Below are 27,664 nucleotides of genomic sequence, written 5' to 3'. Positions count from 1 at the left end.
GGGCCCTAGAGAAGAGAAAGAGAGAGAGAGAGAGAGAGAGAGAGAGAGAGAGAGAGAGAGAGAGAGAGAGAGAGAGAGAGAGAGAGAGAGAGAGAGAGATGCATAGGAAAATGCAAGCCCCTTGAGGCCTCATTCATTTATTCACTCCTTCACTCCTTCATTCATTCATTCATACTCTCAGCATCAACCTGTCCCCATGCATGACCCCGAAACAGGGGAGAGGAGTGAGGGGGACAGGTAAAAGCGGGGTGGGGTTTAGGAGGCCTGATGAAGTGAAGAGGCAGAGGTGGGTCAGGGAGGGCCCAACTGGAGCCAGGTCTAGGGTGGCCCAGCCCAGAAATGGGGGTGTGGCTACACTAGGGGGCTGGACTTGCATCTGGGGGACCAATAGGCTGGGAGGGGCGGGGCCTCGGGCTCTGGGTCCCAGGGGCTGAAAACTCCACTCTGGACGCGCATCCCGGGTCCCAGCTCAGACCCCGCGTCCCCCGGTGCAGTTCGCTGGGCAGGTAGGCACTGGGGAGGGGGTCCCTGCCTTGAAGGCCTCGAGCCCGGTGCTGGCTTGGGAGGTGGATGGGGGAGATGTTGGGGCCCCCACAATCCTCCCACCCATGCAAAGCGTCCCTGGGCGGCGGCGGGCCAGCCCCTTGGGGAGGGACCCAGGCTCAGGGCCGTGCCAGTCGCCGCCCGGACGCACTCCGGTGCCGCGGCGGGTGGCACAGGCTGGCAGCCTCGGGCTGGGTGCCCGGGGCACCAGCGGGAGGGGTTACATCCTGGGCCTGCCTCCCCAACACCCCGCCCCGCCTGCCATCTCCATCCCGCGCCACCCCTGCCTGCACTAACCAAGGCGCACGACTGTCTGAGGGGCCAAAGTAAGTTCCTTTCCTTTCTTGGAAACCTCTAGCAGGAGGAGAAAGGCGCAGATTCCTGGGTTAGAGATGGAGGATCTAGGAGGAGGGTGGGTGGAGTGGTCTGGAAATCCACCCACACACCCCTGCAAACATTTTTGGTTTTGTGTTTGGGCCACATCCGGCGGTGCTCAGGGGTTACTTCTGGCTCTGCGCTCAGAAATCGCTCCTGACAGGCTCGGGGGACCATATGGGATGCCCGAGATCCAACCCGGTCAGTGCCAGGTGGGCTGTGTGCAAGGCAAATGCCTTACTGCTCTGCTATTGCTCTGGTCTTCCCCTGCAAATTTTTAAGTTTGGTTAGTTCAGTGCTGCCCCCAAGCGGCTCAGTGGAGCCCCTCAGCAAAAGGGGGACCCCAGGATCTGCACGCAGTGGATGCAACACGCCCCCAGTTGGGTCCCAGTGGGCCACCACCCCTTGGATCTGTTTTCCCTTCGTATGTGCCAAAGGGACTCATCGGGTTACTTTCCTCCTGCTGTGTCCCAACTGGGGGACCCCAATTTTGTCATCTGTAAATGAGTTCCTGATATGTCCCTGCCTCAGTACATATCAGGGTGTGAGTGTTTGCATGCCAGGGGACCCCGTCTGTCTCTCCACCCCGGGCTTCTCTCCCACCACAGTTTCCTGTTAGGACAGTGGGGGCGGACAGGGAAGGGACAGGCCCCTTGACAGGTGGAGTATTATTGGTCTTTAATGACATGTTCGTGTGTGCCAAGCTCTAAATGCCCAGGAAAGTGATGGGTGGGGAGCTTAGGGCAGGAAAAAAAAAAAAAAACCAGCATGTACCCCCAGGGAGAGGTTGTGGGGCTTTGTGCCTGGAAGTGGTCAGAGGAGGTGACAGACACTATGAGGCCTGTATGAGAACCTCCCCTATTTTTTGGTTTTTGGGCCACACCCAATGATGCTGAGGGGTTTCTCCTGACTTTGGGCTCAGGGCTCATTCCTGGGGGTGCTCTGGGAATACTGTGGGATTCTGGAGATTGAACCCCAGAAAGCCCTGTGCAAGGCAAGTGCCCTCTCCGTTGTCCTATTACTCTAGTCCCAAGTCTTGTTTTTCTTTTGTCTCTGAGCCACAATGAACTATGCTCAGGAATCACTCTTGGCTGGCTCTGGGGACCCTAAGGAATGTTGGGGCTCGAACCTGGGTGGTGTGCAAGGCAAGTAGAGCCCTCCTCGCTGTGCTATCCTTCCAGCACTCTTCTCTGGGCTTACTTTTTGCTTGCTTGTTTGGGGGGAGGCGGTCACACTCGTTGGGACTCTGGGCTTACTCCTGGCTCTGTACTCAGGGATTATTCCTGGTGGCTCTTAGGTGGCCGAATGGTGCCCGGGGAGAAGGGAATCAAACCTAGCTTGTCCTCCTGCCACAGTCCTCGTAAATAATAGTGGGTCTCTGGGTCACGGTGACTACTCCGTCTTTTCCGCTGGCTGTGCGTCTGTTTGTGCCTGGTGTTGCTTCTGGATGCATTTTGCCATCTCTGCGAGGTGACAGTGAAACTATCCAGAGCCCTCAGCTATGCTATGTGTGTGTCACCATCCGGGGATGCCCTGGTGCAGTGGGGAGTGGGCTGGGGGCGGAAATAACTCAGGCCTGCATTGTGCGCAAGCAGAGCAGATGAGAGGGAACAGGCGCGCGCGTGAGACGGCGCGACCCCCACCTTGACCACTTCCCTCCCCGCCTCTCCGCAGCCTTGGGGCGCGCAGCCCATGGAGTCGGGGCTGCTGCGACCCGCGCCGGTCAGCGAGATCATCGTCCTGCATTACAATTACACCGGCAAGCTCCGAGGGGCCCGCTACCAGCCGGGCGCGGGGCTGCGCGCCGATGCCGTGGTGTGCCTGGCCGTGTGCGCCTTCATCGTGCTGGAGAACCTGGCGGTGCTCTTGGTCCTGGGCCGACACCCGCGTTTCCACGCGCCCATGTTCCTCCTCCTGGGTAGCCTCACGCTGTCCGACCTGCTGGCCGGTGCCGCTTATGCCGCCAACATCCTGCTCTCTGGGCCCCTGACTTTGCGCCTGTCGCCCGCGCTCTGGTTCGCACGCGAGGGTGGCGTCTTCGTGGCGCTCGCCGCGTCCGTGCTGAGCCTCCTGGCCATCGCCCTGGAGCGCCGCTTCACCATGGCACGCCGGGGACCCGCGCCCGTCGCCCGTCGGGGGCGCACGCTGGCCTTGGCCGTCGCCGCCTGGGGGGTGTCCCTCCTGCTGGGCCTGCTGCCCGCACTGGGCTGGAATTGCCTGGGTCGCCTGGAGACTTGTTCCACGGTGCTGCCGCTCTACGCCAAGGCCTACGTGCTCTTCTGCGTCCTGATCTTCGTGGGCATCCTGGCAGCCATCTGTGCCCTCTACGCGCACATCTACTGCCAGGTGCGTGCCAACGCGCAGCGCTTGCGGGCGCGCTCCGGAGTGGGCGGCAGCAGCATCTCCAACAGGTCCCGCCGCGCGTCGCGCTCCCTTGCGCTTTTACGCACGTTCACCGTTGTGCTCCTGGCTTTCGTGGCCTGCTGGGGACCCCTGTTCCTGCTGCTCCTGCTGGACGTGGCGTGCCCGGCTCGGGCCTGCCCAGTGCTCCTGCAGGCGGACCCCTTCCTGGGTCTGGCCATGGCCAACTCTCTCCTGAACCCCATCATCTACACCCTTACCAACCGCGACCTGCGTCACGCGCTCCAGCGCCTCTTTTGCTGCGGCCGTCGGCCCTGTTGTAAAAGTCCCAGTGTCTCCCGGCGGCCCAGCGTGGCTGCTGGGGGTTCCCGGGGTCTGCAGTCCTGGCTGCCCCCCGGCCTGGAAGGTAGCTCCAGCCGCTCCGAGCACTCATCGCCCCTAAGGGACCGGCTGGACACCAGCGGCGACACCAGCGGAGACCCTACAGTGCCCACCACTACCCGGACACTGGTTCCTGCACCAGCAGCAGACTGAGACCCCTCACTCGCCTCCCACCCGCACTTTTAACTCTTAGGAGGAGTTTTGGGAAATTTTTTCTTCAAAAAACATTTTTTTTTTTTGAGAGGCTGGAGGGAGTCCAGCGAGGAGGGCCTTTGCTTTGCACACTGCCGACCTGGGTTCCAGCCCCGGCATCCCTTAGGGTCCCCTGAGCCTGCCAGAAGTAATTTCTGAGCACAGAGCCAGGAATAACCCCAGAGCACCGCCTGGTGTGGCCCAAAAACAAAACAATTTTTTTAAAGGGGCTGGAACCATAGCACAATGGGGAGGGTGTTTGCCTTGCATGAGGTTGATCCCGGTTCAATCCCAGAATCCCACACGTGTCCCCTGAGCCCACCAGGAGACAGCCATGAGCACAGAGCCAGGAGACAGCCATGAGCACCATAGACTGTGGTCCTCAAAACAATAAAAGAAATATAATAAAAATTTAAAAATTGGGGGGTTGACTTGGGGAGGTCATGCATGCCAGGGGTGAGTTCTAGCACTGAGTCACCTCTGTACCCCCAAAATTTTTCTTTTGACATTAATGGATAGTAGGAAAAGCTACGGAAGAGGGAGAAAGGCCTTCTGCAGGGTAACCCCAGTGCAGAGGCATCCACACTGACATTTGGGGGGACGGTGTCTGAGGGACAGACGGCACCACAGAACCCTCAGTGACAGTTCCTGGGACATAGCAGTGACGTGTTCGTGTCCTGGGGAAGCCTGGGATGTCACTGCCCCTGGGAACCCAATGGAAACACGTTTCAGGGTGACAGAACAGCTGGCCCAATGTCCTGGAGGTTTCTTCAGGTCCTGCCTTGTCCTGGAGCAAACAAAGCTCTAGTTGTACCCAGCAGGGACCCAGGAGGGGAAGATACAGGGAAATTTTCAAAGAACTGGATCAGCAGTTTCGAGCCCTGGCACTATACAATGCCCAAAGCACTGAGTATGAATAATCCGGCGAGCAATGCTGGGTATGAGAAACACAACCAAAAAATAAAAATAAAATAAATGAGCAAAGTGTGTTTGTGGTGGGGCAGAGGGTGAGGGTGGGGAGCTCAGGGGAGGATTTTTGCTGGGGTTGAGCTCAGAGCTTGGAGGCAAAAAAGGGTCAGGTACCGCTTCTGGCTTTTCCACATGCCTCTCATCTCTGGGGCATCATGGGTGTGGAAACCGGAACAGCAATGAAGGTGGCCAGGGGAAAGATCTGGGAGATCCTGTGCTTTTTTGGGGTGCTGGGCAGAGCTGAGTCTGGGAGAGAGAGAAGAGAAAGAAGCTCCAATCTCTGGTTTAGGGGTGAGGACACCAAAGAAGATACCCTGTAAATTTGGGCTTTGGGAGGGCTGGAGAGAGAGGACAGTGGGTAGGGGTGCTTGACTTGCCTGTGAGCAGCCAGGTTTGATCCCCTTCATCATGTGGGATCCCTTGAACCCTTCCAGGAGCATGAGCCCAGAGCCAGGAGTAAGCCCTGAGCATTGCCTGGTATACCAAAAACATTTTTTTGGGGGGCCATACCCGGTGATGCTCAGGGGTTACTCCTGGCTATGCACTTAGAAATTGCTCCTGGCTTGGGGGAATCATATGGGACGCAAGGGATCAAACTATGGTTCTTCCTAGGTAAATGCCCTGCTTGTGCCACTGCTTCGACCCCCCCCAAACAAAAAAAATTTTTTTTGAGAAATTTTTTGAGAACTTTATGAGATTCAGCTAGTTCCTATCTGGTACAAGGTTTTTTTTTTGTTTGTTTGTTTTGTTTATTTTGTTTGTTTTTGGTTTTTGGGCCACACCCGGCGGCGCTCAGGGGTTACCTCCTGGCTGTCTGCTCAGAAATAGCTCCTGGCAGGCACGGGGGACCATATGGGACACCGGGATTCGAACCAACCACCTTAGGTTCTGGATCGGCTGCTTGCAAGGCAAGCACCGCTGTGCTATCTCTCCGGGCCCTGGTACAAGGTTTTGTTCTGTGTAATGTCAGTTTTCCAAAAAATGACATTAGGGGCCAGAGCAATAGCACAGAGTTAGGGCGTACAGCTGACCCGGATGGACCCAGTTTGATCTCTGACATCCCATATGGTCCCCTGAGGTTGCCAGGAGCGATTTCTTAGCACAGAGCCAGGAGTAACCCCTAAATGCCACCGGGTGTGACCCATAAACAAGCAAACAAAAAATCATGATAAACGGGGCCAGAGATATAGCACAGCCAGGAAGACATTTGCCCCTTACATGCAACTGACCAGGGTTTGATTCTCAACATCTCATAGGGTCCTCTGACCACCACCAGGAGTGATACCTGAGCTCAGAGCCAGGAGTACTGACAGGTGTGACCCCAAAACAAAACAAAAAATTATCATAAATGGTGCCAGAAAGATAGTACAGTGGATAGGGCACTTGCCTTGTTTGCAGTAGATCTGGGTTCAATCCCGGGCAACCCATATTGACCTGGGGTTCTGATATGAGTGAGGCCTGAGTACAGAACCAGGAATAAGCCCTGAGCACCCCTGGGAGTGACCCCAAAACAAATTCTAGTAAAGTAGAACTCAATGTATTGAGTTAGCGCCTCCCCCATCTGCCTTTCCCCAAACACACATGGTAGCAGGACGAAAGACACCCCCTTATAAGGCAGGGGTGCCTCAACTGCATCTGATGGGTGAGAAAAGTTGAAGCACACTGATTCTGGGCTTGCAGGGATTTGAAGGCGTGTGGCTCATCCTCTGAGGGCTTTGTATTCTCTTTGAAGGGAGGGGAGCAGGACCCCATTGGAGACTGTAAAAGGTTCCAACTCTGATCTAGGTTGTTCCCCCACTCCGCATTTTGAGCCGGGCATTACGGATTTAGGTAGTGCCCCCTAACGGGATATTTAGGAACTTCAGGAAGGGGCTTCAGCTATAGGTGGTGGTTGGGGAGCCATGCTCTGGGGGTTGGGGGTTGGGGACCAAATGTTCCCTGGAACACACCTGCCCTTCAACTTGGAGTCAGGGTCCCACGACTGGAGCGGGTACCCCATCTGGACTCTGGACTCCAGAAACGCGCTCTCGCTCTCTCTCTCTCTCTCTCTCTCTCTCTCTCTCTCTCTCTCTCTCTCTCTCTCTCTCTCTCTCTCTCTCTCTCTCTCTCTCTCACACACACACACACACACACACACACACACACTAATATTTTCTGTTAACTTGATGGTGCTATGGTGGTGGGAGATGGCTCAGGGTCCGATAGGGAAATGAAATGATTATTCCAGTGTTTAACTCACAGACTCAGCTTAACCCAGACTCTGAGCCCAGATGGGAAACCCCCCCCCCCAAACCCTCAGGAGCTTGGCACAATTCATTCCTAGACCAACATCTGTTCTGTCTGGCGTTCCCTTCTGTTACTCTCTGAGCTTTCGGTGAAACTGGACTCTTAAAATAGACCAGGAGTAGCCTGGGTTATAAAAGTGGGGAGGGTGTTTGCCTTGCACCCATAAGATCTGGGTTCAATTCCAGAAATCCTATAGGGTCCCCTGAGCCCACCAAGAGTGATCCCTGAGTCTATAGCCAGGAGTCAGCCCTGAGCACCAGGACCCAAAATGAAAAATAGAAAACAGAAAAACAAACAGATTAGGATAGGCCTAAATGTTAAGGCAGCAGGGATGGTACTTACTTTGCACATTGGTCAATTTGGGTTCAATCCCTGACATCCCATATGATCTCCAAGTCCTGTTAGGAATAAGCCCTGAACACAGCTGAGTGTGCCCCCCTAAAACAATAAACTATGGGGTGGGGGCCAAGGAAGGTGGCAACTCTGGTCCCCAGCACCAGAGCACTCCCTCCCTCCTGAGCACTGATCTGGGAGTAGCGTCAATCCAAGGAGCAATCCTTACTCACTACTGGATCTGTCTTCCCAAATGTAGAAGGGCTAGCAATGTGGCCCAGTCAGTAAAGTGAAAGCAGTGAGGCTGTGGGTTGGAGCCCACCACCATCCAAACTAAACACAAAAAATCTCTGGAGCTGGAACAAAAATATAGCAGGGAGGGCACTTGCCTTCCACATGGCCATCTTGAGTTCAATTTCCAGCATCCCATAGCCCATCCCTGACATGCCATATGTCACCTGAGCCCACCAGGAATGGCCCCTGAGCTAAGTAAGCCCTACACAACGCCTCATGTGGCCCAGAAAAAAGAAACTTAAATTTATTTATTTATTTTGTTTTTTGGGGGCCACACCTGGTGGTCCTCAGGAATTACTCCTGACTTTGTACCCAGAATCATTATGCCTGGTAGGCTTGAGGAACCCTATGGGATGCCAGGGTTTGAACTAGGGTCAGCTGTCTGAAGACAAATGACCTGCTTGCTGTACTATCTCTATGGCCCCTTAAATATATTTAATTACAAGTTAGCTTTAGGGGCCAGAGCGGTGGCGCAAGTGGTAAGGCATCTGCCTTGCCCGTGCTAGCCTAGAACGAATCCCCAGCACCCCATATGGTCCCCAAGCCAGGAGCTATTTCTGTTTTTGTTTTTTTCGGACCACACCTGTTTGATGCTCAGGGGTTACTCCTGGCTAAGCGCTCAGAAATTGCCCCTGGCTTGGGGGGACCATATGGGACGCCTGGGGATCGCTTGCAAGGCAGACACCTTACCTCTAGCGCCACTTCACCGGCAGCCAGGAGCTATTTCTGAGCGCATAGCCAGGAGGAACCCCTGAGCAACACCGGGTGTGGTCCACAAACAAACAAACAAAAAACAAGTTAGCTTTAAGGGGCGAGAGTGATAGTACAATAGGGCATTTGCTTTGCAGGTGGCAGATCTGGCATGGACCCAGTTCAATCCCGGCGTCCCATATGGTCCTCCAAGCCAGGAGCAATTTCTGAGCACAGAGGCAGGAGTGGCCCCTGAGCTTCACCAGGGGCCAAAAACAAAGCAAAAACAACAACAACAACAACAACAACAAAAAAGAAACAAGTTAGCTTTAAGTCCTGAGTTCTAGTCCAGCTGATGGATGCTTGTCTTGTTCTTGGCTGACTACAGTCTGATCCCTGGTTTTACACAGGGTTCCCCAACACCTCCAGGAGTAAATCTCAAGCACCACCCAGTGTGGCCTGAATACCCAACCCCACAAAAAAAGTTAGTTTTAGAGTCAGATAGCTTACTGGGCTGATTGAATGTTTTGCTCACAAGAGATAGGGTTGAGTTCAGAAACTGCCAGAAGCAACCTGAGTACCACTGGGCATAGTCAAAACAACATAAAGAAATTAGCCCTGGGGCCAGAGAGATAGTTCAGTGGGTAGGTCTGCCTTGTATGCAGCAGACCTGGATTCAATCCCCGGCATCCCATAGGGTCCCCCAGTCACCACCAAGATTGATTTCTGAGTGCAGAATCAGGAGTAAGCCCTGAATATCGCCGGGTATGGCCCCAAAACAAAAGCAACCCCAAAATTAGCTTTATGTTCTAAAGTACCTAATGAGTCCATTTGGGCCCAATGAAGCCATTGAAACACACTTGGAAGGAAATTCTAGCTGGATCCTGAGGCCGAAGGGCCGAGAGTGGGGGAATTAATGGCCCGGGGAGGGAGGGCCCTTGTGACATTTGGAAGAAATCAGGCTTGGCAGGTCGCCTGCACCCCATCTTCTGTCCTGGGCTCTGGGCACCTGCGGGCAGGGCAGGGCGGGGAACCTTGCTTTCTTTCCCTGCCACACCCTCTTAGTATTTTCTCCGCCTCCTGTGCCTCGTGTTCCCCTCTCAGGTACCCCGGGGGGCCGCAGAGTCCCAGAAAACAGGTGCCCCGACGGCAGAGACTCCAAGCCTGCGGGTACCCAAGTCTCCAACTTTCTTCCAAGCTGAGCCTGCAGCCTCTTTGGAAAGTGGGGCCTGCGAGGCGGCACCCCATTGTTGACAGGGCATCCCAGGCACCCCAACCTCTCCAAGGGGACCCAGGTGAGCATGTGTGTGTGTGTGTGTGTGTGTGTGTGTGTGTGTGATAGAATGTGTGTGTGTGATAGAATGTGTGTGTGTTTGTGTGTCAAGGCCTCTACAGGCCTCGAACCCCGGTCTGTGCGTTCCTGGGGTGTGGGACCCACTGGGCTGGGGGGGGGTGTCCCCAGCGCTGTCACTGCCGTTCCAAGCCCCGCAGGCGCTGCGCCTCTCGCGCGCCCGGGAACGGCTGCGTGGGTGGGCGATCGCGGGGCCTCGGTGGGGTATGGATGGGTGGGAGGACCGTGTCCCCTCGTCGCCGGCCCTGTCCCCGCCGCTGGACGCCCTGGGACTCTTATTCTGACACGCGGCCGCCCGGCTTTGCTTAGTCACCGTGACCTGTGCGCGCTCCCCGGTCCCCCCCTGCGCGCCGCGATGGAGGCGCCCGAGCCCGGGCCACGAAGGCGGAGCCGGAGCGCGACCATGGCGGGGTGAGTGAGCCGGCCTGCACCGGGCCCCGGGCCCGGCCGGCCCCGATCGCTCGGCCTCGGGGGCTTGGAGGACGCGCGCCCCAGGCCCGATCGCCCTGGGCACCCGCAAGGCCCCGGGAGGGCGCGGCTCGGGCCCGGCCTTGTGGCTTTTGTTGGACGGCGCGACGTTCCCGGGGTACCCCCCACCTCCTCCATACACGCCGGGGATCCCCGCCCCGATCCCGGGATTGGCGATCGGAGCCGTAGAGTTCCGGGGAACCCCGCGATTTGGAGCCACCAGAGCTGTTGGAGAGGGGAGGTTTGGGTTTGCTCTGTTGGGGATGGGCCCCTAGATGGCCAGAGTCACTTCCTCCCTGCGCCCCGGGCCCCAGCGACGGTTCCCGCGGGGCATGCGCAGTCCCTCTCGCTACTTGTGGCTTGATGGGGGGCTGAGGGGTGTCTCGGGTCCACGGGACACCGTTGATCGCTGGGCCAAAGCCCCCGAGGGGCAGCCGGAGCCCGGAACAGGCGGCGGAGTGGCCCCACGAGCGCGCGCGCGCACAAACTGGGGGGAGGTGGCCCAACAGAACTGAGCAGAGCTGGCCCCCCTCAAACTGGTCCCTGGATTGTGCCAGGCCCTAAACAGACCAATGGGTGGCACAGAGTGGGTGGGCATGGGAGACCCATAGGGTTCTCTCCACTGGGTGCTTAGGGAACTCTCAGCTCTCTGCGCCTCTGGGCCTTGGCACCTGCTGCTGCACAACACCAGCACCCCCTTTCTTCACCCTGTACCTTACTCTCAGGACCACCTGATTTCCAGTAACTTTCCAGCCCCTTCCCTCCCCCATGGCCGCCACTGTCCTTTCTTTTCAACTTGCCCTGATTGCTACTCAAATTGCAACGTTTTTTCTCTCTCTGCCTCTCTTGCCTCCCAGAGGACAGAGTTTTGTCTCTTTTTACTCAACTGAGTTGACTAATTGAGCTGAGAACAGCCAGTGCCTGTTGGTGAGGTGCCTGAGCTTGACTGATTCCAAGAAGCCCAGGGCTGCAAGGTGGTTGGAACCACAATTAGCCGGAGGAAGAGGGTAGGGGCCTTCTGCAGAGGGTCTGGCAGGTAACGGAGGAGTTAGGTGGCACTCTTCCTTGCCATGATTTTTGAGCAAGGAAGAGGCTTGAACTATATATTTTTGGGGGTTTGTTTTTGTTTTGTTTTAGTTTGGGGCCACACCTGGTGATGCTCGCTGGCTGGCTCTGGACTCAGGAATCACTCCTGGCAGAGCTTAGGGGACCCTATGGAATGTTGGGATCAAATCTGGGTTGGATATGTGCAAAACAAGAGTCTTACTTGTTGTACTGTGTCTCGGCCACCCTGTTTGCTCTGGTGTGTGTGTGTGTGTGTGTGTGTGTGTGTGTGTGTTCAGTCTGGAGAGTCAACTGAACTATGCAGGCTTGGAGGATTGGGCCACACCGGCGGTGCTCAGGGGTTACTCCTGGTTCTGCACTCAGAAATCGCTCCTGGCAGGCTCTGGGGACCATGTGTGATGCCGGGGATCAAACCTGGATCAAACACCTTACCACTGTGCTATTGCTCCGGCCCCCTCTCCTTTATTTTATTTTATCTTATTTATCTATTTTGAGTCACACCTGGTAGCGCTCAGGGATTACTCCTGACGCTGTTCTCAGAAATTGCTCCTGGCAGGTTCAGGGGACCATATGGGATGCTGGGATTCGAATTGGGGTCTGTCCTGTGTGGCTGTGTACAAGGCAAACACCTTACCACTATGTTATTGCTCCGGCCCTCTCCCCTTTATTTTATTTTATTTTATTTTGGGCTTTGAGCTACACCCGTTGATGTTCAAGGGTTACTCCTGGCTCTGCGCTCAAAAATTGCTCCTGGGGCCGGGCGGTGGCGCTAAAGGTAAGGTGCCTGCCTTGCCTGCGCTAGCCTTGGATGGACCGCGGTTCGATTCCCCCGGTGTCCCATATGGTCCCCCTCGCCAGGAGCGACTTCTGAGCGCATAGCCAGGAGTAACCCCTGAGCGTTACCGGGTGTGGCCCAAAAACCAAAAAAAATAAAAAAATTGCTCCTGGCTTGGGGAATCATATGGGACACTGGAGATTGAACTGAGGTCCGTCCTGGATCAGCCACATGCAAGGCAAATGCCCTACCACTGTGCGATGGCTCTGGCCCATCCCCTTTATTTTAAATGGGGGGGGGGGGTCCCAACCTGTTGATGCTCAAGGACTCACTCCTAACTTTGCACTCAGGAATTACCCATGGTGGTGCTTGGGAGGCCCTATGGGATGCTGGGATCGAACTCGGATGGGCCATGTGCAAGGCAAATGCCCTCCCTGCTGTCCTAAGGCTCCAGCCCCATGTGACCTTTCTAATTTAATTCTCAACATCACTTATGTTCTCTAGCCCTGAGCAGGAATAAGTCCTGAGCATTACTGGGAGTGGCTCCATGCCCCCCTAAAAGGGGCCCTATTCCCCCAAAATAGGGGCTGGAGCCATAGCGCAGAAGGTAGGGCATTTGCCTTGCATGCAGCCAACCCAGATTTAATCCCTGGCATCCCATAGGGTACCTGGAACCTCCCAGGAATTATTTCTGAGCATAAAGTCAGGAGTGACCCCTGAGCACTGCCGAGTAGGACCCAAAACCCAAAACCAAACAAAAAGTAGGGGCCAGAGAGATAGGGCAATACTTGCACGTGGCCAACCCGGGTACGATCTTCGACATCCCATAACGTCTCCTGAGCACCACTAGGAGTGGTCCCTGAATGCAGAGCCAGGAGTAACTCACTGCTAACCAGGGTTCAATCTTGGCCACCCCATAGTGTCCCCTGAGCCTTGCCAGAAATATTTTCTGAAGGGCAGAACCAGAAGTTTAAAAAAACAAAACAAAACAAAGAACAAAAACAGGAGCCAGAGAGATAGCGCAGCAGTAGGGCATTTATCTTGCATGCAGTCAATCCAGGAGACAGTGGTTCAATTCCCGGCATCCCATAAGGTCTCAGAGCCTGCCAGGAGCGCTTTCTGAGCGCAGAGCCAGGAGAAACCCCTGTGCACCTCCAGATGTGACCCAAACACCAAAAACTACATAATAATCATTTTAAAAAATTCCAGAGTGCCGCTGCCTTTAGGTGCAGCATCAAACCCCCATGCCAGGATGCCAGCCCAGTGTCTCCAGCTCTGTTCTCTGCCTTCCTTTCCAGATCCCTGCTTGCCAGCAGCAGTGTGCCTGCACTCCAGGCCCCCGATGCAGTCCAAAGCCAGGCCTAGCGGGGCTGGGGCCCGCACGCGATTCCTGCCGCTGCCACCGACACAGACGCAGGGCCACCAGGGGCCTGGGGACGCGGGGATGTTCGCCTCCACCGAGTGCAAAGCCGAGGTGACGCCGTCACCCCACGGCCACCGCACGTTCAGCTACACCCTGGAAGATCACACCAAACAGGCCTTCGGCATCATGAACGAGCTGCGACTCAGCCAGCAACTGTGCGACGTGACCTTGCAGGTGAAGTACCAGGACGCACCGGCCGCCCAGTTCATGGCGCATAAGGTGGTGCTGGCCTCGTCCAGCCCCGTCTTCAAGGCCATGTTCACCAACGGGCTCCGCGAGCAGGGCATGGAGGTGGTGTCCATCGAGGGCATCCACCCCAAGGTCATGGAGCGGCTCATCGAATTCGCCTACACGGCGTCCATCTCCATGGGCGAGAAGTGTGTCCTGCATGTCATGAACGGGGCGGTCATGTACCAGATCGACAGCGTCGTGCGCGCCTGCAGCGACTTTCTAGTGCAGCAGCTGGACCCCAGCAACGCCATTGGCATTGCCAACTTCGCCGAACAGATTGGCTGTGCTGAGCTGCACCAGCGTGCCCGCGAGTACATCTACATGCACTTTGGGGAGGTGAGATGGCCAGGGGTGTGCTGTGGGGTATTGGGGAGGCAGGAGGCGAGAGAAGGGAAATGATGGGACGTGGGATGCGGGGACATCCGGCACTCGTCTTGCCCAGAGACAAAGGAGTGGAAGAGGAAAGAAAAAAAAAAGATTTTTGGGGAGCTGGAATGGTCGCACAGTGGTAAGGTGTTTGCTTTGAAGGCTGCTGACCCGGGATGGACCCAGGTTTGATCCCCCGGCATCCCACATGGTCCACCTGGCCTGCCAGAAGTAACCCCTGAATGCCACTGGGTGTGGTTCCAAAAACAAAACAAAACAAAAAGAAAAAAAGATTGTGTGTGTGTGTGTGTGGGGCTGGAGTGGTAGCACAGTGGTAGGGCATTTGTTTTGAACATGGCTGATCCAGGATGAACCAAGGTTCGACCCCCAGCATCCCATATGGTCCCCAAGCCCTCCAGGACTAATTTCTGAGTGCAGAGCCAGGAGTAAGCCCTGAGTGCCACCAGATGTGGCCCCCAAATAAAAAATAAAACAAGACTTTTGGGGGCTGGAGTGAGAGCACAGCGGGGAAAGCGTTTGCCTTGCAAACGAATCCAGATTCGATCCCTGGCATCCCATAAGCCCCTCAGAGCATAGCCAGAAGGGATTGCTGAGCACAGAGGTGGGAGTAAGCCCTGAGCACCACTGGGTATGGCCAAAACAAACAAACAAACAAAACAAAAATATCTGCACCAGTGGGGGCTGGAAAGATAATATAGCTGGGGAAGGCTCTTACCTTGCATGCAGCTGACCTAGGTTCTATCCCTAGCATCTCATACTTAGGTCCTCCAGGCATTGCTATGGAAGATTCCTGAATGCAGAGCCCCAAGAGTAATCTCTGAGCATTGCCAGATGTGGCCCAATAACAAAAAATGTAAAAAATTAAAAATATTTCAGCTGGGGAGATAACAGGCTACCTGAGTTTATTCCTGGAACAGCACAAGGAGTAATCTCTGAGTATCCCTGGATGTGGCCACACACACACACACACACACACACACACACACACACACACACACACACGGAGTAATCAAAAAAGGAGACTTTTGGGGGGGTCTCCAGGCAGGCTAGAACTTATTGATCACAGAGCATCTCTGTTCCAGGGTGAGTTTGGCAGGGCCGATATTTCAGGCTGTCAGCAGCTGTTATTTTAAATCCTTTATCTTTTTGCTTTTGTTTTTGGTGTAGAACACACCCAGAGGTGTTGGTGTTCAGGGCTCCTGATTCTGCACTCAGGCATCACTCCTGATGGGTCTCCAGGAACTTTATGGGGGCGCAAGAGAACTAACCCAGGTTTTGTGCCTGCAAGTGAAATGCTTTGCCCACTGTATTATGTGTCAATTCCCCCGATTGGTTTATTTGTTTATTTATTTATTTTGGTTTTGGGCCAAACCCGGTGATGCTCAGGGGTTACTCCTGGCTTTATGCTGAGAAATCACTCCTGACAAGTTCAGGCGATCGATCATATGGGATGTGAGGGATCGAACCTGAGTTGGCCACATGCAAGGCAAACACCCTACCATTGTGCTATCGCTCTGCCCCAGATTGATTTATATATATATATATATATATATATATATATTTTTTTTTTTTTTTTTTTTTTTTTTTTTGGTTTTTGGGTCACACCCAGCGGTGCTCAGGGGTTACTCCTGGCTGTCTGCTCAGAAATAGCTCCTGGCAGGCACGGGGGACCATATGGGACACCGAGATTCGAACCAACCACCTTTGGTCCTGGATTGGTTGCTTGCAAGGCAAATACTGCTGTGCTATCTCTCCGGGCCCTGATTTATATTTTTATTAAAACAAATTTTTTTTGTTTTTGAGTCTGATTTATATTTTTAGGGCAGTGCTTAGGCTTAACCCCTGGCAATGCTCACAGGACATGAATTGCCAGGGATTGATCATTGAGGGGCTGGGTGAAGGCAAATGCTTTATTCCCAGGACTTCCTTTCCAGATCCAAAATTTTCCCCTCGTTTTTTTTTTTTTTTTTTTTTTTTTTATGGGGGAGGGCATACCTGGTGATTCTTAGGGTTACTCCTGGCTATGCGCTCAGGTCGTCCTATGTCAGCCACATGCATGGCAAAGGCCCTACCGCTGCGCCATCGCTCTGGCCCACCCCCTTGATTTTTTGGGCCACACCTGGCAATGCTTGTAACTGACTGCTGGTTCTGACTTTAGGGATCACTCCTTTTTTTTTTTTTTTTTGGTTTTTGGGCCACACCCGGTGACGCTCAGGGGTTACTCCTGGCTATGCACTCAGAAGTCGCTCCTGGCTTGGGGGACCATATGGGACGCCGGGGGATCGAACCGCGGTCCGTCTCCTAGGCTAGCGCAGGTAAGGCAGGCACCTTACCTCGAGCGCCACCGCCCGGCCCCTAGGGATCACTCCTGACAGTGCTCAGGGGTCCCTATGGCAGGGGTCCTTAGATTTTTTTTAAACAAGGGGCCAGTTGACTGTTCCTCAGACCGTTTGAGGGCTGGACAATAGTTTAAAAAAATACTATGAAGGGGCCGGCGAGGTGGCGCTAGAGGTAAGATGTCTGCCTTGCAAGCGCTAGCCAAGGAAGGACCGAGATTCGATCCCCCGGCATCCCATATGGTCCCCCCAAACCAGGGGCAATTTCTGAGCGCCAGGAATAACTCCTGAGCATCAAACGGGTGTGTCCTGAAAAACCAAAAAAAAAAAAAATAGTAATATGAAAAAAAATACTATGAGTGCCAGAGCAATAGCTCAGAAGTAGGGCATTTGCCTTGCAAGTGCCCGATTGGGACAGACCCAGGTTTGATTCTCAGCATCCTAGATGGTTATGAGTCTGCCAGAAGCATTTTCCAAGCACAGAGCCAGGAGTAACACCTGAGCACTGCTGGGTGTGGCCCCCTAAACATTTATTTTATATTTATGTTATGTAAATCATATACATTTCTATAAATGATATAATTTATATAAAATATACATATATATTTATACTATATAAATATAAATAGTAACAATTGAAATAAATAAGATAAAAATAAATTTAAAAATACTATGAACAATAATATTGCCCATAGTTTGAGGACCCCAGTCCCAGACTGAGGGGAGAAGGGATTCAGAGAGTGAGGCACACATCCCACATACATGTACTGTGGGGCCTGGGATGAGTCACAGCTAAACAGGATAGGCAGTGGTGGCAAAAACACCCAGTGGGTGGGTCAGATAAATGTTCTGAGCAGGCCTCATGTGGTCTGTGGGTCATAGTTTGAGGACCCCTATTCTATGGGATGCATAGGATCAAACCTGGGTTGGCTACATGCCAGGCAAATGCCCTTCCCACTCTGCTAATATACTCCAGCCCCCTTCTAGCCTTGTTTTTGCCTGTGGTACCCAGCACCAAGCCTAGGGCCCCCCACATACGAGGGCAATACCTTTCCACTGTGCCACTTCCTCCCGCCCATCTGCCAAGCCTTTCTTGGAAACTGTCCCATGGTCCTTACCCTGCTGGCATGAAGCTGTTCTTGGTTTCATTTTCGGTTTATTTTTTTTCCTTTGGCAGGAGAGAAGTTCGTTTGTGAAGGGAAAATGTTAGTTTGTGAGGCTTCAGGATGACGCCCACATTCTTGGGCAGAAGGCTCCCCCTCCTTGAGGGTGTCCCTTTGAGCTGAAGTGAAGTTTTCCCCAAGTCTTGGCCTCGGGCCAGTCTCCTGCAAAGCAGGCTTTGCTGCTTGCCTACAGAGGAGGAAGTAGCACCCTTGGGTGAGAGCTGGCCCAGGTCCTCTGTGAGTGTTGCATGGTAGTTTTCCATCCACTCTTGCTGGTCGTGCCCACCTGGCTAAATTCAGGGAACCGTATGGTGCCAGGGATCTAGCACTCAGCTCTCTTGTTTGGTCTTGTTGTATTTATTGTTTTGGGCTCACTCATAGCAGTGCTCAGGAATCATTCCTGGCTGGCTCAAGAGACCATCTGGGGGGCTAGAGCGGTGGTGCAGTGATAGCGTGCTTGCCTTGCACGTGGCTAACTAGGACGGACCACGGTTCGATCTGGTGTCTCATATGGTCCCCCAAGCCAGGAGCAATTTCTGAGTGGATAGCCAGGAATAACTCCTGAGTGTCAACGGGTGTGAGCCAAAACCACACCCCCCAAAAAAGAGAGAGAGAGAGAGAGACCATATGGGATGCTATGCTATTGTTCTAGCCCTCCCCCACTTTCTTCCTTCTTCCTTCCTTCCTTCCTTCCTTCCTTCCTTCCTTCCTTCCTTCCTTCCTTCCTTCCTTCCTTCCTTCCTTCCTTTCAATTTCTCTCTTTCTCTCTTTCTTTCTCTCTTTCTTTCTTTCTTTCTTTCTTTCTTTCTTTCTTTCTTTCTTTCTTTCTTTCTTTCTTTCTTTCTTTCTTTCTTTCTTTCTTTCTTTTCTTTCTTTCTTTTTTTTTTTTGGTTTTTGGGCCACACCCGTTTGACACTCAGGGCTTACTCCTGGCTATGCACTCAGGATTCGCCCCTGGCTTGGGGGCACCATATGGGACACTGGGGGATCGAACCGCTGTCCGTCCTACGCTAGCGCTTGCAAGGCAGACACCTTACCTCTAGCGCCACCTTCCCGGCCCCTCTTCCTTTCTTTTGAGGGTGTTTTGGGTCACACCCAGCTGTGCACAGGTGTAATTCCTGGCTCTGCGCTCAAAAAATCATTCCTAGCTGGGGTTAGGGGGACCCTATGGGATGCTGGGGATCGAACCTGGGTCAGCCACATGTAAGGCAAACACTCTCCCCTGCTGTACAATAGTACCTGTTTCAGTTCTCAGGAATAATTCCTGAGTGCAGAGCCATAAGAAACCTCTGAGAACTGCTGGGCGCTGGTCCCTTTTCCTCACTTGCTGCCAAAAAGGAAATGTTACCAAAACAAATGGTACCCTGGGGGGCTGGAATGTTGACACAGTGGGAATGCGCTTGTCTTTCACTTATCCAACCAGGGTTTGATCCCTGGCATCCCATAAGGTTCTTTGAGAATCTCCAGGAATAATCCTTGAGCGCAGAGCCAAGAGTAACCCCTGAACACAACTGGGTATGGCCTGCAAGAAAAGAAAAATTGGTTCTAGGGAATAATCCCAGCTGCTAACTATAAATCCTTCTATGTCGTTCTTGGGGGGGGGGGGGCCTTTGAATTCCATGTTCTACACAGGAGTGATTTCTGAACACAGAGCCAGGAGTGATGCCTGAGCCCTGCTGAGCATGTTCCAAAAGCAAAACACACATATACAAAACAAAAACAAAACAAAGAAAAAAGGGGGGTGGGGAGATAGCACAGTGGGTAGTGCATTTGCTTAGCAAGTGGCCTACAGGAGTTCAATTCCAAGCATCCTGTATGTCCCCCAAGTCATGCCATGAGTGATTTCTTTTTTTTGTTTATTTTTGTTTTTGTTTTGGGGTCTTACCCGGCAGCGCTCAGGGGTTGCTCTTGCCTCTACACTCAGAAATCGCTCCTGGCAGGCTCGGGGGACCAGATGGGATGTCAGGATTCGAACCACAGTTCTTCTGCATGCAAGGCAAACGCCCTACCTCCATGCTATCTCTCCAGCCCCACCAGGAATGATTTCTGAGCATAGAGCTCAGAGTAACCCCTGAGCACCACCAGATATGACCCAAAAACCAAAAATAAATAAATAAATAAAAGAAAAAGAGGGGGTTGGAGAGATAATACAGCAGGTAGTGTATTTGCCTTGCATGCGACCTACTCGGGTTCGATTCCTGGCATTCTACAGGGTCCCCCTGGAGCCTTACCAGGAGTGATTTCTGTGCACAGAGCCAGCAGTAACCCCTGAGCGCCACCAGATATAACCCCAAAACCAAAAATAAATAAACAAACAAATAAATAAAAGAAAAAGAGGGGGCTGGAGAGATAACACAGCAGGTAGTGCATTTGCTTTTCACATGGCCTACTCGGTTCGATTCCCGGCATCCCACTGGTTTCCCCTGGAGCCTTGCCAGGAGTGATTTCTGAGTGCAGAGCCAGGAGTGAGCTCTGAGCGTCACAGGGTGTGACCCAAACACCTAAACAAACAAAAAATAAACAAACGGGCTGGTGAGGTGGCGCTAGAAGTAAGGTGTCTGCCTTACAAGCGCTAGCCAAGGAAGGACTGCGGTTCGATCCCCTGGTGTCCCATATGGTCCCCCCAAGTCAGGGTCAATTTCTGAGCGCTTAGCCAGGAGTAACCCCTGAGCATCAAACGGTGTGGCCCAAAAAACCAAAAATAAAAAATAAAAAAATAAACAAACAAAAAAAGAGCGAAAGCTGGAGGGGCAGACAGGGAGCCCAGGGAAGGAGGGAGGGAGGGAGAGAGGGAGGGTGGGAGGGAGGGAGGAAGGAAGGAAGGAAGGAAGGAAGGAAGGAAGGAAGGAAGGAAGGAAGGAAGGAAGGAAGGAAGGAGGGAGGGAAGGAGGGAAAGAGGGAGGGAGGGAGGGAGGAAGGTAGGGAGGAGGGAAAGAGGGAGGAAGGAAGGAGGGAAAGAGGGAGGGAGAGAGGAAGGAGGGAAGGAAAGAAGGAAGGAAGGAGGGAAAGAGGGAGGGAGGAAGGAAGGAGGGAGGGAAGAAGGAAGAAAGGAAGGAGGGAAAGAGGGAGGGAGGGAGGAAGAAAGGAAGGAAGGAAGGAGGGAAAGAGGGAGAAGGAAGGAAGGAGGGAAAGAGGGAGGGGAAGGAAGGAAGAAAGGAAGGAAGGAGGGAGGGAGGGAAGGAGGGAAGGGAGGAGGGAGGGAGGGAAGGAGGAAAGGCTCGTCCGGTCTGGTCTTTCCACCACCCCTGACTCTCTCTGCCTCCCCGCAGGTGGCCAAGCAGGAGGAGTTCTTCAACCTGTCGCACTGCCAGCTGGTGACGCTCATCAGCCGCGACGACCTGAACGTGCGCTGCGAGTCGGAGGTGTTCCACGCGTGCATCGACTGGGTCAAGTACGACTGCGAGCAGCGGCGCTTCTACGTGCAGGCCCTGCTGCGGGCCGTGCGCTGCCACGCGCTCACGCCGCACTTCCTGCAGCTGCAGCTGCAGAAGTGCGAGATCCTGCAGTCGGACGCGCGCTGCAAGGACTACCTGGTGCAGATCTTCCAGGAGCTGACGCTGCACAAGCCCACGCAGGTCATGCCCTGCCGCGCCCCCAAGGTGGGCCGCCTCATCTACACGGCCGGCGGCTACTTCCAGCAGTCGCTCAGCTACCTGGAGGCCTACAACCCCAGCGACGGCCAGTGGCTGCGCCTGGCCGACCTGCAGGTGCCCCGCAGCGGCCTGGCGGGCTGCGTGGTCGGGGGGCTGCTCTACGCCGTGGGGGGCCGCAACAACAACCCCGACGGCAACATGGACTCCAACGCGCTCGACTGCTACAACCCCATGACCAACCAGTGGTCGCCCTGCGCCCCCATGAGCGTCCCCCGCAACCGCATCGGCGTGGGGGTCATCGACGGCCACATCTACGCCGTGGGGGGCTCCCACGGCTGCGTCCATCACAACAGTGTGGAGAGGCGAGTGGGGCTCGAGGGGGCCCTGGAGGGGCGCAGTCGTGTACAAGGCCTGCTGGTAGCCGTGGGTGGGTGGGGTGGTGGGGATGCTCAGCTTGCTGGGAGAATTCTGTTGTTTTTGGGGTGGTTTTTTTTTCTCGTTGTGGGGTAGAGGAGGGGGTCCATACTGACCTTGCACACAGTCGACCCTTGTTTTATCTTCAGCATCCCTGATGGTACCTCTGAGCAGAGTTAGAAAGAACCTCTACGGGCCCGGAGAGATAGCATAGCGGTGCTTGCCTTGCAAGCAGCCGATCCAGAACCTAAGGTGGTTGGTTCGAATCCCGGTGTCCCATATGGTCCCCCGTGCCTGCCAGGAGCTATTTCTGAGCAGACAGCCAGGAGTAACCCCTGAGCACCGCCGGGTGTGGCCCAAAAACCAAAAAAAAAAAAAAAAAAGAAAGAAAGAACCTCTACGCATAGAGGAGTTAATGAGTGACCCCCCTAAAAAAGAGAGGAGCCAGAAAGTTGGAAAAAAGTGAGAGGGGCCAGAAAAACCTTTGGCGATGCTCCAGGGTTACTCCTGAGTTCTATTCGCTGAAATTATAATTGGGGGGGCTGGAGAGATAGCATGGAGTTAAGGCAAAGTTTGCCTTGCATGTAGAAGGTCAGTGATTCCGAATCCCGGCATCCCATATGGTCCCCTGAGCCTGCCAGGAGCGATTTCTGAGCATAGAGCCAGGAGGAACCCCTGAGCGCTGCTGGGGTGTGACCTCCTGCCCAAAAAATAAATTATTTGGGGTGCCAGGGATCGAACCCGGGTCAGTGATGTGTGAGGCAAAATGCCCTCCCCACTGGCCTTCTATTTTTCTTTTGTTTTTTTTTTTTGGGGGGGGGGTACCACACTGTCTGGACGTGCTCAGGGGTTGCTCCCGAGCTCAGCACTTAGAAATTATCATCTGGGGTGCCAGGGATTGAACTCAGGTCAGTCATGTACAAGGTAAACATCTTACCCACTGTCTACTATCTCTTGGTCCCTCTTTCTTTTTTTTTTTTTTTTTTTTTTCTGTTTTTTTGTTTTTGGGCCACACCTGGCAGTGCTCAGGGGTCACTCCTGGCTGTCTGCTCAGAAATAGCTCCTGGCAGGCACGGGGACCACATGGGACACCGGGATTCGAACCAACCACCTTTGGTCCTGGATCGGCTGCTTGCAAGGCAAACGCCGCTGTGCTATCTCTCCGGGCCCTTGGTCCCTCTTTCTTTTTTTTTTTTTCTTTTTTTCTTTTTTTTTTTGGTTTTTGGGCCACACCTGGTGTTGCTCAGGGGTTACTCCTGGCTGTCTGCTCAGAAATAGCTCCTGGCAGGCACGGGGGACCATATGGGACACCGAGATTCGAACCAACCACCTTTGGTCCTGGATCAGCTGCTTGCAAGGCAAGATCGCTGTGCTATCTCTCCGGGCACTTGGTCCCTCTTTCTTTTTCTGGGGGAGCTTACTCCCAGCTGTGCTTAGGGGATCCTAAAGGGATGCCGGAGATTGAACCCAGATAGGACACATGCAGTGCAAAATGTCCTCCCCACTGTGCTATGGCTCTGGCCTCCTTTTTGTTTCTTTTGTTTGTGGGGAGGGTCGTGCTACACTGCCTAGTGGTTCTCAGGGATTGTTCCTGAGCTTGGCATTCAGGAATTACCATCTGGGGTGTTGGGGATCAAATGCCGGTGAGTGATATGCAAGGCCAATGCCTACCCACTATGATACTATCTGGCCCCTCTTTTATTTTTTTGTAAAGGAGGGTCACTTACCCACTCAGTTATGCTTAGAGGTTCTTTCCTTTTTTTAAATTTATTTTTGGTTTTGGTTTTGGGGCCACAATCGGTGACACTCAGGGGTTACTCCTGGCTATGCACTCAGAAATCACTTCTGGCTTGGGGGACCATCTGGGACACTGAAGGATCGAACCGTGGTGTGTCGTGGGCTAGCGCTTGCAAGGCAGCCTTACCGCTTGCACCACTGCTCCGCCCCATTAGAGGTTTTTGTTTTGTTTTTTGTTTTTCTGGTTTTTGGGTCACACCTGGCAGCACTCAGGAGCTACTCCTGGCTCTATGCTCAGAAATCGCCTTCGGCAGGCTCGGGGGAGCTTATGGGATGCTGGAATTTGAACCACCATCCTTCTGCATGCAAGGCAAACACCTTACCGCTGTGCTATCTCTCCAGCCCTAGAGGTTATTTCTGACTCTGCCCAGTGATCACTTCTGGCAGTGCTCTGGGGACCATATGGGATGCTGGAGATAAAACCTGGAGTTGGCTGTGTGCAAGGCAGCTGTCCTCTTCACTGTGCTATCACTCTGGCCCTGCTTCCTGAGATTCTAGGAGGTTGCCTGCAAGGTCTGGAGCTGCCTTTGTGCTGAAGTGGGAAAATGCTAGTCCTGGGCCTGAGATATACAGTCCAGCATATTAAGGTCTGCCTTACACTCAGCAGACTCACAGTTCCATCACCAGCACCACTGAGATGTCTGGTATGATTGCCCCCCACACCCCCACAGCCTAAAGCCTGGAGGTATGCAGATGTAGCCCGTATCCGTCTCCCATAAAAACTTTTACCAGATAGCCCAGAGACTTGTCACCAACAGATGGATGAGGTCTGTCCTATAGAAGCTGCCAGCTTTCTGTGAGGTGCCCCAGTTCCTGAGCACAGAGCCAGAAGGAATCCCTGAGCTGAGTATAGTTCCATGGCAACCCCTATTTACCCCCAGGACTGAAGGAAAAAAAAAAAGTGGGGGGCTGGAGCGATAGTACAGCAGGGGGCATGTGACTTAACCAGGTTCAATCCTTGGCATCCCAAATAATTGCCAGAGTTCCCACTATGAGTATTTTTCTGAGCACAGAGCCAGGAGTAATCCCTCAGAGCAGCCAGGTGTGGCCCAAAAACCAAAACCAAAACCAAAAAAAAAAAAAGGGAGCGACAGACAATACAGTGGGGTGGGCGCTTGCCTTGCACAGGGCAGATCCGGCTTCGACCCCCGACATCCCATAAAGTCCCCAGGAGTGACTCCTGAACACAGAGCCAGCCCCCCCCCCCAAAAAAAACTCAAAAACAAAATAAAGGTAGGCAGGGGACAGTAGTGTGACCTGCCCAAAGTCATCCGGTCCGGCAGGGTTACCTGTAAATGCACGGTGGCCCCGAATTTGGAATCTGTCCCATTTGGGGTGGGGTTAGGCGCTATTTGGAGAGAGGGGGTGGCACCCCTGGGCCTGTGCTCACAGCGCCTCCTGCCGGGCGCAGCGGGAACTGACGTCCCCTGCGATCGATCTGCTCCGCGTCCCCGCGCAGGTACGAGCCGGAGCACGACAAGTGGTACCTGGTGGCGCCGATGCTGACGCGGAGGATCGGCGTGGGCGTGGGCGTGCTGAACCGGCTGCTCTACGCCATCGGGGGCTTCGACGGCACCAACCGCCTCAACTCGGCCGAGTGTTACTACCCGGAGCGCAACGAGTGGCGCATGATCACGCCCATGAACAGCATCCGGAGTGGGGCAGGTGAACCTGGGGACGGGGGCGTGGTTTCTGGGGGACGGGCGTGGCCTCAGCGAAAGGGGGCGTGGTTAACGGAAGAGGCGGGGTCACAGGGGAAGGGCTCCTCTGCGGGCGTGGTTCCATCAAATGGCGGGGCTTCTAAGCAACGGGCGTGACTTTTCGGGGGTGAGCGTGGTCTCACATGGTGGGTGGAGCTCCAGAAATGGGCGTGGTTTCCGGGGAAGGACGGGGATTCTACGAAGGGCGTGGCCCACGGGTGGGCGGAGCTTCTGTGCAGTGGGCGTGGTTTTGTGGAAAGTGAGGCCCCACCGAGCGGGTGGGGTTTCGGTGAAGGGCGTGGCCTCATAGAATGGGGTGGGGCTTCTGGACAGTGGGCGTGGCTTTAGGTACAGGACATGAACGGGTAGGGCTTCCTTTGAAGGGCGTGGTCTCAGAGAATGGGGTGGGGCTTCCAGACAGTGGTTGTGGCTTTAGGTACAGGGCATGAACGGCTAGGGCTTCCTATGATGGGCGTGTTTAGGGAAGGGCGTGGTCCTGAAGAATGGGTGGGGCACCCTTGAAATGGGCGTGGTTTCGGGGAGGGCGTGGTCAGGCCAGACCCCCTCCTCGCACACCTGGGCATCTCCCAGGCTCCATCCATGTGGGGGACTGGCTTGTGTCTAGCTGGGACCCGGCCCCCCCTTTACCGTCTTACACGTCCCCCGGTGCAGGGGTCTGCGTCCTGCACAACTGCATTTACGCCGCGGGGGGCTACGACGGCCAGTACCAGCTCAACAGCGTGGAGCGCTACGACGTGGAGACGGAGACGTGGACCTTCGTGGCCCCCATGAGGCACCGGCGCAGCGCCTTGGGGATCACCGTGCACCAGGGCCGGATCTACGTCCTGGGTGAGGTCCAGGGCGGGCTCGGGGAAATTGGGGTGGGGGGCGGCGAGGAAGGCGGGAAATGCGGGCATGCAGCTAGCTCCAGGATTGACATTTGCCAGGCCAGCTCCAGTCTGGCTGGAAAGTGGCCCAGCGATAGCATGCGTGGGGAGGCTGGTTTGCTTTACACACTCGCTTGACCAGGGTTCAATCCCCAGCATCCCATATGGTCCTCTGAACACTGCTTGAAATTGATTCCTGAGTGCAGAGTCCAAGAGTAACCCCTGTGCACCCCCAGAGTGTGGCCCTGAAACAACCCAAAAAAGGGGCCAGGGTATGGGTTCGGAATGATAGCACAACAGGTAGAGCATTTCCCTTGCACACAGCTGACCAGGGTTTGATCCCGGCATCCCATAGGCCTGCCAGGAGTAATTTCTGAGTGCAGAGCCAGGAATAACCCTGATCGTCTCTGGGTGTGACCCAAAAGCCAATAAAAGGGGGACCCCGAGTGATAGTACACCCACCTTGCATGTGGCCCTGACACTGCTGGGTGCCCCAAAAGAAACAAATGTAAAAAACCCACAAAAATATCCTTCTGGAAATTTCCATCCCTCCCCCATTGCTCCTCCCCTCCCTCGAGAGAGACAGATCAAGTCCCTCCATTTGCCCTCCTTGCAGGAGGCTACGACGGTCACACGTTCCTGGACAGCGTGGAGTGCTACGACCCTGACATGGACACATGGACCGAGGTGACACGCATGACTTCAGGCCGCAGTGGGGTGGGTGCCGCGGTCACCATGGAGCCTTGTCGAAAGCAGATCGACCAGCAGAGCTGCACCTGCTGAGCCATCCTGACACCCCCACGCTCAGGGGCCTATGGAGACCATTTTTGTACCCCAAAAGCCAGAGACAGAATCCTGCTCTGCACGCCAGGAGGCTGCGAATCCTCAGTGTTAGGACAGCTGGAGAGAAAAGGATGAGGGGACCCCACTACGTGTTCCCCAAATTCTATGTAAGCAGTCACGGCTTCCCTTGCCTTGAGGTACCAGTGGGGGCCGTGCTCAGGCTGGTTGAGCGATTGGATCGTGGAGGCCCAGAAGTGTGGATGGGGCCCCAGGATTGGGCCAGTATCCAGAGACTGCGGGACCTCACCCCAGGACTGACATTTTGTTAATAAGTAGCCCTGTAACTTTCCATTGAAAATAAAGAACAAACTAACAAGTGTCTCTCTCCCAGCTTGGCTCTCAGTAGCGCCCCATATATGCTCCAGGGCTTGGGTTTCAAACCAGTTTCTTATCCTCTCCCTCATCTCTTCCAGCGGGGGCCCTGGTACCCCCTGGCCACAACAGCTGACTTTGTTCCTCTCAGTATCTCTGGCACTGTGACCTAGGTTCCCTGCAGCCCTCACTTCTAGGGTCCCTGGAGGTCTCCAGGTCTCAACTTAGTATGGGGGTCATTGATCTAGGTAGGGGTCACTCCTGGTGATATGTCATGCTTGGGACTGGCCCCCCAAGTTTCCTAGGTGGCGCTGGCGAGACAAGACATTAGATAGGGCTTTTTCTTTGCGTACTGCAAACTCGGGTTTCATTCCTGATCACCCCCAGGCAGGGGGTCCCCAAAAATTAAAAAAAGGAAAAAGCGGGGCCGGGCGGTGGCGCTGGAGGTAAGGTGCCTGCCTTGCCTGCGCTAGCCTTGGATGAACCTTGGTTCAA

General features: G+C 54.4%; 2 protein-coding genes across 2 annotated transcripts; both read left to right on the top strand.

The window, feature by feature from the left end:
- Positions 1-449: 449 nt before the first annotated feature.
- On the top strand, positions 450-4,271 carry S1PR5 (sphingosine-1-phosphate receptor 5). Its single transcript, XM_049788453.1, has 2 exons — positions 450-506; positions 2,593-4,271. Exon 2 carries the CDS (start codon positions 2,611-2,613, stop codon positions 3,811-3,813), a length of 1,203 nt encoding a protein of 400 aa, XP_049644410.1. The 5' UTR covers positions 450-506; positions 2,593-2,610; the 3' UTR covers positions 3,814-4,271.
- A 5,747-nt stretch (positions 4,272-10,018) lies between these two features.
- On the top strand, positions 10,019-27,173 carry KEAP1 (kelch like ECH associated protein 1). Its single transcript, XM_049788467.1, has 6 exons — positions 10,019-10,186; positions 13,382-14,073; positions 20,893-21,578; positions 24,887-25,092; positions 25,800-25,976; positions 26,631-27,173. Exons 2-6 carry the CDS (start codon positions 13,426-13,428, stop codon positions 26,795-26,797), a joined length of 1,884 nt encoding a protein of 627 aa, XP_049644424.1. The 5' UTR covers positions 10,019-10,186; positions 13,382-13,425; the 3' UTR covers positions 26,798-27,173.
- The last annotated feature ends 491 nt before the right edge of the window (positions 27,174-27,664 follow it).

This window comes from Suncus etruscus, chromosome 15, assembly GCF_024139225.1.
Source record: "Suncus etruscus isolate mSunEtr1 chromosome 15, mSunEtr1.pri.cur, whole genome shotgun sequence".
Lineage (NCBI taxonomy): Eukaryota > Metazoa > Chordata > Mammalia > Eulipotyphla > Soricidae > Suncus > Suncus etruscus.
This window is presented reverse-complemented; position numbering and strand designations above follow the sequence as displayed.